We start from the raw sequence: 9,300 nt of genomic DNA, 5'->3' as shown, positions 1-9,300 counted from the left end.
AAAAAGTTTACACCCTGAATCGGTCGTACTATATTTGACATTATCTACACATCAAATATTGACTGTGTAAATTTACATGCATATAAATTAATATGAGTAAATAAAAACAAGATTGTGCGGATTTATTAAGAAGTTGGAAGCGCCTTTGATGTTTACGGAATAGTAGTCGCACAATTACAGATTTAAATTCATGTAGACTGGATCATTTAAAGACGACAAAAGGATGTACAATTTATCCGTTTTAGTGATTGTTTATTTTTTTGTGTGTGTACTTAACTTACGACATTAATATCAAAGATTTCTTTAATTCTATTAACAATTTTTAAGAGTAAAACTGAAAATTTTATATTGGCGCTAATTATTGCACTTGGTTTCCCATTTTTTACTCGATTATGTCAAGTATTCTGGATAACACAATCGAGTAGCCTACAACAATTAAGCAGTCCCAGTGATGTGTATATACAACTGAAATTCAGGACATATAATCAACATTCCTTTCAAGTTTCTTAAATATTGCAAACCTAAACTATTTCATAGATTTTAATCTGTCACTTACCTGATTATCATTCTGTATACCATCATAACACAATAATCAACCGGAAAAGCGGCGATGCATGTATAGAATAGAGACACGGTTAGAAGTAATTGTTGGAATAAAATTTTGTCGGATCTTAAATTTGTGGATTGACCTAACCACGAAAATTCTTGCCCAAGAATAATAATGATTTTACAGTATTATTTTATTCAACATGTTCAATAAATTCAGTATTAAACTTACACTCATTCAATATCCTCTATATCTGAAGACAGATAAAGAAACAAAAATGTAAATACATGTAATTGTAATAGAGCATGTAAAACAATATTTTATTATTTTTAGAGTAGATATAGATTATAGCGATAGTTTTAATGATAAATTGGCATTAAGTACATAAGATTTGAAACAAAGTTGAATGTATTTTACAAATTTCTTAGCGCGACTATTTGAAGACTCAGAACTATGTCATTTACATTAATTTGGCATCACCAAGTCAAAAATTGCTGTGTATATTTGAAAGTGCTTCTACTAGTTTTAATCCATGATATATTAATCAGTATTTCTATAGGTGTTGTTTTTAGCTCGACTATTCGCAGAATAATCGAGCTAATGCAGTCACCCATTTGTCGGCGTCGGCGTCGGCGTCCCTGTGGTTAAGTTTTTGTATGTAAGCTGGTATCTCCATAACTACTGAAGGGAATGGATTGAAACTTCACACACTTGTTCTCTGTGATTATCTAAGATGATTGGCACAAGTCCCATAACTCTGATTTGCTTTTTTTCATAATTATGCCCCTTTTTCGACTTAGAAATTCTTGGTTAAGTTTTTGTATGTAAGCTGGTATCTCCATAACTACTGAAGGGAATGGATTGAAACTTCACACACTTGTTCTCTGTGATTATCTAAGATGATTGCACAAGTCCCATAACTCTGATTTGCTTTTTTACATAATTATGCCCCTTTTTCGACTTAGAAATTCTTGGTTAAGTTTTTTGTATGTAAGCTGGTATCTCCATAACTACTGAAGGGAATGGATTGAAACTTTCACACACTTGTTCTCTGTGATTATCTAAGATGATTGGCACAAGTCCGCATAAACTCTGATTTGCTTTTTTACATAATTATGCCCCTTTTTTGTCTTAGAAATTCTTGGTTAAGTTTTTGTATGTAAGCTGGTATCTCCATAACTTACTGAAGGGAATGGATTGAAACTTCACACACTTGTTCTCTGTGATTATCTAAGATGATTGGCACACAGTCCCATAACTGGCTGATTTGCTTTTTTACATAATTATGCCCCTTTTTCGACTTAGAAATTCTTGGTTAAGTTTTTGCATGTAAGCTGGTATCTCCATAACTACTGAAGGGAATGGATTGAAACTTCCCACACTTGTTCTCTGTGATTATCTAAGATGATTGGCACAAGTCCCATAACTCTGTTTGCTTTTTTTACATAATTATGCCCCCTTTTTCGACTTAGAATTCTTGGTTAAGTTTTTGCATGTAAGCTGGTATCTCCATAAATACTGAAGGGAATGGATTGAAACTTCACACACTTGTTCTCTGTGATTATCTAAGATGATTGGCACAAGTCCCCATAACTCTGATTTGCTTTTTTTTTATAATTATGCCCCTTTTTCGACTTAGAAAATTCTTGTTAAGTTTTTTGCATGTAAAGCTTGTCTCTCCATAAGCTACTGAAGGGAATGTATTGAGACTTGAAGAGTTTGTACCTTTTCCGACAATTTTATGTATTCATATAGGTAAGCATTATTATACTCAATGAAACACCCTTGTGACAAATTTTCGAATAGTCGAGCGTTACTGTCCTCCGACAGTTCTTGTTATACTTGTAGGGCTATAAGGTGGCATATATTGTTTTCAAGAAAGTGTCTTCTGTGAAGGCAATAACTTCATTACCATATGATAAACCTTTGGTCATGCATAAAGAGGGTGGCCAAAGTATTGATACAGGACTAAATAGTAAGTTATTGGTTTCTTAACAATCTTTCTTATCATAAACTGTATGTAACAAAATATTTTTTTTTTGAGAATGAACGCAGGCAAACTCCTTATCTTGAATCATTCCCCATATTTTGCTTCTTATTTTGATTTTCAAAAGCATTGACCCCCAATGGATTTGACTAGAACCCATCCAATTTTTAAAATAGACTACTTATAAAACAAAATGTGGATATTGTCATAAAAATGCCTAGACAAGTAAGAACTTATTTATTTTAACATTACTTGTATTGTTTTGTAATTTTTCTGTGACTGATGATAATATGATTTTTATTTTCAAGTTCTGGCAGTCAGGTCATGGTCATGATAATTATGCTGGAGCTAAATATTTCAGTTACTGGTATTCTGGTCTGTTTAACTTATGTGCATTAGACATTTAAAATAACTTATGACATTGTCTTTAAAAGTGAATGTTTTCAGAAATAAGAAATTTGATTATTGTTTTCAGAATGGATCAGGGAATATAAAGAAGATGTGGTAGATACTGCTGCATTACAAACAGAAATAGATAAATATATGACAGAGTATGATGAAAAAATACAAACGGTATTAATTAAACTTATAATTATTAGGTATTATAAGAATGGTGAAAGATAGATTGGGCTTTTTTATATCCAATCATAGAAATATCATGAAGATCCATCATTTTTTTTTTATACGCCCGTTTGAAAAACGGGTCGTATTATGGGAACCCCTGGCGGGCGGGCGGGCGGGCCGGGCGGGCGGCGTCCAATTTTGTCCGGAGCATATCTCCTACATGTATGGAGGGACATTAATGAAACTTGATAGAAATGTTCACCACTATGAGGAGCAGTGTCGCGCACATGAACCAGGTCTCTAGGTCAAAGGTCAAGGTCACACTTAGAGCTCATTGAAAAATGCTTGTCCGGAGCAAAACTTCCACATGTATAGAGGGATTTTAATATTACTTGGCACAAATGTTCACCATTGTGAGGCAGAGTGTCGCGCGCAAGATTCAGGTCCTTGCGGCCAAGGTCAAGGTCACAGATAGAGGTCAAAGTTCAGATAAAAATATGAAGATGTGTTTATGGACCATTTAGTCATCATTTATTGAGGGATTGTAACACAAATGGTCATTATCAAGACTATGGCTGTGATACATATAACTTAGGTCAATATATACAAGGTCAAGGTCACTAAAGATGATGAAATATCCAGATTTTGTCCGGAGCATATCTCCTACACGCATGGAGGGATTTAATTGAAATTTCATAGAAATGTTCACCATTATGAGAAGCCATGTCACGCACATGAACTAGGTCTCTAGGTCAAAGGTCAAGGTCACACTTAGAGCTCATTGAAAAACGCTTGTCCGGAGCAAAACTTCCACATGCATAGAGGGATTTCAATATAACTTGGCACAAATGTTCACCATTGTGAGGCGGAGTGTCGTGCACAAAATTCAGGTCCCTGCAGCCAAGGTCAAGGTCACACATAGAGGTCAAAGTTTAGATAAAAATATGAAGATGTGTATAGGGACGATTTAATCATCATTTATTGAGGGATTGTAACACAAATGGTCATTATCATGACTACGGCTGTGACACATGTACTTTAGGTCAATATATGCAAGGTCAAGGTCACTAAAGATGGTGAAATATCCAGATTTTGTCTGGAGCATATCTCCTACATGTATGGAAGAATTTTTATAATACTTTATGGAAATGTTCACCACCATGATATGTATTGCTCCATGCATGATCCAGGTCTCCAGGTCAAAGGTCAAGGTCACACTTAAAGCTCATTGAAAAACGCTTGTCCGGAGCAAAACTTCAACATTCATAGCCGGATTTCAATATAACTTGGCACAAATGTTCACCATTGTGAGGCTGAGCGTCGCACGCAAAATTCAGATCCATGCGACCAAAGTCAAGGTTACACATAGAGGTCAAAGTTCAGATAAAAATTTGAAGATGTGTATAGGGACCATTTAGTCATCATTTATTGATGGATTGTAGCACAAATGGTAACTATCATGACTACAGGTGTGACACATTTAATTTAGGTTAATATTTGCAAGGTCAAGGTCACTGGAGATGATTAAATATCCAGATGTTGTCCGAAGCATATTTTCTACATGCATGGAGGAATTTTAATGTTACTTTATAGAATTGTTCACCACCATGAGACGTAGTGCCTTACACATGAACCAAGTCTCTAGGTCAAAGGTGAAGGTCACAGTTAGAGCTCATAGAAAAACGCTTGTCTGGAGCAAAACTTCTACATGCATAGAGGGATTTCAATATAATTTGGCACAAATGTTCATCATTGTGAGGCTGAGTGCCGTGCATTAAATTCAGGTCCCTGCGACCAAGGTCAAGGTCACACATCCTGTGCATATCTTCCCTACTGATTTGTTTTAAGGTTCATTTAACAACACAGTGCCAAGAATAAAAACTTGCTTGCTAGATAACACTTATCCATAATGCCCCCATCTCCATCTAAAGCTTTCGTAAACGGGCGTATTTTGTGACTATGGCACCCTTGTTTAAAAATAACATACTCTTGTAGTCTTGTAAATTGAACAGACTGGTTTTGGCTCTCATTTTGCAAACATGCAGTCTTTTAATCCTCTACTATGTGTACCATTGCACACTATAGTCTGGAATGTTTTTATTCAAATTTATTGTGAAGAAAAAGTGTGGTTATACACATGTATATTCTATTCTGTTTGCAGTAAGTGTGACAAGGAACAATATTGTTTTAAGATAGTTTTAGGAAATTATTTGTAAATGAGAGTACATTTTGAAATCAAGTTTGTATCATTGATTCCAAAAATTAATTGTATTGAAAAAGTGAATACTACTAAAGTCAGTGCTGGAGGGAATTTGAGAAGCTGTATCTTTCAGCTTCTCTCTAACTAGACAGGAAATTCCATAAAAATTCATGAAATAAAGCATTGCTGAAAAAAATGTCAAACTCCACATGCACTTCTTTATGTATTCCTACACATACACTATATTCACTTCTCTGTACATAAAAAGTATTGAAAATGTTTATTATGACAGAAATGTATTGATAGTTTAGTATTGTTTACAATTTTCATGCTTTTAAGGAGTCAAAATAATAAGGTTCCAGCATATTTTGTTGCTGTGTTGTATTTGTTTGCGTATGCACAGTAATACAGAAGGTATTTTTGCAGTATTAAATGTCAAATTTGAGAATAGAAGTGTGTTTGTATTGGTTATTTGTAGGAAATAGAAAAAGCAAAGGCTGCTGAAGGGGTTCCGGATGAGGAAGGATGGGTCACCGTGACAAAATATGGTAAAAATAAAGGGGCACCACGGACTGAGGCACATGAAAAGGCTTTGACACGGAAAGAGAAAAAGCGGAGAAAGGATAAGGTATTATTTTGTTACATTTCCAGATTGTTAAACTTCCAAGTAAGGCAAACCAAAGACTAAATGATTAATGTTACTACATGTAAATAGCTCAGTTGTTTTGAAATATTCAGTCTGATTTCAGTGTAAATTGACAGGATGGGGTATTTTGTTTGTGTCTGTTGATGATGTGTGGATGTTATTTAAGTGAAACAGCACTATTTAAGTAGGACACGTCTTTGATAAGATACTGACACTTCTTTAACTCAAAGTTCATTAAATGAGTGTAAATCCAACTAATACAGACATCATTTATAGACTAATTTCAAGAATTTCCTATTTAGTATAATAACATACTACATTGGTTTAAACTTATTTATTTAAGCTCGATTGTTAAACTAGTTCTTGCAACTTATAGTAATCACTTTCGAGTCTGCTTCCTGGAACCAACCAGTACTGGTGTCACATGAAGAAACATGGTCGTGATCCAATTTCTGCTCAAACCCATGATCCATGGGTTAAGAGGCAGACACCTTAACCACTAGGCCACCGCTCCCATATACTACATTGTTCAGGATGAAAGAAACTTAAAGCAAGATTTCTTTATTTCCCTAAAAAATGTTGTTATCAATTTGTAACAATTAATTTTCATTGTCATTTCAGGAATTGTTAAACTTCTACAGTTTTCAGATGAGAGAAACAAAGAGAGAACGTAAGCAATAGTTTATCAATATTTTACTGCAGTTGCATAATTGATTCTCAATCTGTTTGTCTGAACATTGAGCTAATGAAATATAAAGTTTCTACAGATGTTTGTGATTTGTTTCCAGTATAAATAAAACAGTTTATTTAATGTGATAAAAGTTTATATTTATTTGTCATATAGTCATATTATCTTTTTCAGAAATTGCAAACTTGCGTAAAAAGTTTGAAGAAGACAAGAACAGAATAGCTCTGATGAAAGCGTCACGAAAGTTTAGACCTTATTGAATTGATTTATTACTCTATTATATCTGCATATACCTGTTTGAAATCAAAACTTTAGTTCTTTTATTTTAGCTCATTTGCTCAGTACATTGTACATTAAACTAATATATGCAGATGTTCCTATAATTATTATAAAGTTATTCTTGTGTCTTACGCTGTTTATTTTGATTAAAGACAAGAAGACAGCTTAGTTATTGTTCGAAGAAAATGGATAAATGTGAATGCACAAAGCATAGGATTCATTGTTGTAAATCAGTTACAAAAGAAGTGCCCTAACTTTTGAACAAATTCTCATCAGTGAAATATAGTTGCAATGATTATATAAACCTTAGTTTGGGAGTGACATCTGTAGTAGTCGGAGTTAACATTTTAACATCGTTAAACCTCTGGTAGCAGTTATGTAAATCAACATTTTTAATACAGCCAAACTTTTTAATACTTGCCATGAAAAGAAAAAAGAAAAAGAAAAGAAAGAAAAAATAATGAAAATTTAAGTGGTCTCAAAAAGCCGATGTTTTATATTTTATTGCAAGTATTAGAAAACATTTAGTATTTATACAGACATGCTCAGATATATTAGCAGTTTCGGTACATTATATACAGTTTAAGAGTGAACTTATTCTTCCATGAGCATGATATAGATAAAAGTCATTTACATTTGTCGTATGTTAAAAAATCTAAATGGACACATACATCGCAAGGATTAAGATCAAAATATTAAAACTGAAACTAAATTTTTGTTGATAATGTTGCCGTATAAAAATTGCCAACAAAACAATGGTCCAGTAGTGATCATTGCGGAATTTTTCAAAAATGACGACATTTATGGCATAGCTAAAATTAGAAACAGACGTGAAAAATATGGCCTGTAATGACAAGTGGTCATTTAATAAAAAGACAAGATTCAAACATTAAAAGGTAAAGCATACATACTGTACATTAAATATAACTATAAGATAGCTGTGAAGAAACCTCAATTATTATGACATACTGTATAACCTGTCAATAACGACCAGTCTTTGTAAACATGGACTGTATTGTCAAGTGATTATGTAAGAACACACATTTTTCAAATATGAAAATGATAAAACAAACATAACGTAGGAATACATTTAAATGCTACGACTACGCTGTTTAAAGACTGCTTCATCAGTCATAACATACTGTATAACCTCTCAATAAAGGCCTATCTATTGAAAACTGGCCATAAAAGGAAAGAACAAAACATTCAGTAAAATAATAGTTAAAAGATATATAATTCACATTCAAATAGTTCAATGAAACTGTTTTAAGACGTCCCCCGTTAAGCAAGCTGTACTGTAAAAGCCTGCCAATAAAAACGATATTTTAGGAAATATAATTATGGATTCTATTGACAAATTGTCTTCCGAGGACTATAATTCGTTCTACTGTTCGAAATACTGGCATTTAGTTATTCATAATATTCTTCAATTCAAATATCTTTATTCACCCAGGTATTAATAAAATACATAAGGGGTTTACAAAATAATATTTTACAATATTTATGTTCCGGTTGTAAAGTAAGAGTTCACAATAAATGCAGACAAACTTAAGCAACAAAACGCAGTAACAAAGAATATGTTTTCAGTATAATTTTAAATTTGAATTAAGCAATCATTTTTGGTAATCGTTTTAATTCGACTAATTACTTTGCTGATTAACTAATTAGAAATACGCAATTAAAGCCTTTAATTATTATTAATAAAAATCCAATTATCAAACAATTAAATGATGATTGATTTTAAATGGCCATTAACTTTGTTTGATCTTCCTTTTATGTACATGTGATCAAAAGAAAAATATCTCTCTGCAATAAGCAGTGTTCAACTTATTAAAGTAAATTAACGAAACAAATGGATAAATGTGAATGCACAACGCATAAGATTCATTGTTGTAAATCAGTTACAAAAGAAGTGCCCTAACTTTTGAACAAATTCTCATCAGTGAAATATAGTTGCAATGATTATATAAACCTTAGTTTGGGAGTGACATCTGTAGTAGTCGGAGTTAACATTTTAACATCGTTAAACCTCTGGTAGCAGTTATGTAGATCAACATTTTTAATACAGCCAAACTTTTCAATACTTGCCATGAAAATAAAAAAGAAAAAGAAAAGAAGGAAAACATAATGAAAATTTAAGTGGTCTCAAAAAGCCGATGTTTTATATTTCATTGCAAGTATTAGAAAACATTTAGTATTTATACAGACATGCTCAGAGATATTAGCAGCTTCGGTACATTATATACAGTTTAAGAGTGAACTTATTCTTCCATGAGCATGATATAGATAAAAGTCAGTTACATTTGTCGTATGTTTAAAAATCTAAATGGACACATACATCGCAAGGATTAAGATCAAAATATTAAAACTGAAACTAAATTTTTGTTGA

The 9,300-nt window shown here is 32.7% G+C and overlaps 1 protein-coding gene across 1 annotated transcript; it reads left to right on the top strand.

Annotated features, from left to right (window-relative positions):
- The first annotated feature begins 2,363 nt into the window (after positions 1 to 2,363).
- LOC132759015 (putative ribosomal RNA-processing protein 7 homolog B) lies at positions 2,364 to 6,941 on the top strand. The gene is made up of 5 exons (XM_060750739.1): positions 2,364 to 2,522; positions 3,010 to 3,107; positions 5,777 to 5,926; positions 6,566 to 6,614; positions 6,807 to 6,941. The coding sequence occupies exons 1-5, from the start codon at positions 2,480 to 2,482 to the stop codon at positions 6,890 to 6,892; spliced, it is 426 nt and encodes a 141-aa protein (XP_060606722.1). The 5' UTR covers positions 2,364 to 2,479; the 3' UTR covers positions 6,893 to 6,941.
- The last annotated feature ends 2,359 nt before the right edge of the window (positions 6,942 to 9,300 follow it).

Source organism: Ruditapes philippinarum, unplaced genomic scaffold (genome assembly GCF_026571515.1).
Source record: "Ruditapes philippinarum isolate M1 unplaced genomic scaffold, ASM2657151v2 ctg3315_1_1_1_1, whole genome shotgun sequence".
Classification (NCBI taxonomy): domain Eukaryota; kingdom Metazoa; phylum Mollusca; class Bivalvia; order Venerida; family Veneridae; genus Ruditapes; species Ruditapes philippinarum.
Note: the sequence above shows the minus strand (reverse complement) of the source record. Positions and strands in the feature narration are given on the sequence as shown.

Bases quoted from the DNA above. Each gene is read 5' to 3' on its own strand.
- LOC132759015 (XM_060750739.1), top strand. From the start codon at position 2,480: ATGCATAAAGAGGGTGGCCAAAGTATTGATACAGGACTAAATA. The intron at 2,523-3,009 runs GTAAGTTATTGG...TATTGTTTTCAG, and splicing joins TATTGATACAGGACTAAATA to AATGGATCAGGGAATATAAA. The intron at 3,108-5,776 runs GTATTAATTAAA...GGTTATTTGTAG, and splicing joins ATGATGAAAAAATACAAACG to GAAATAGAAAAAGCAAAGGC.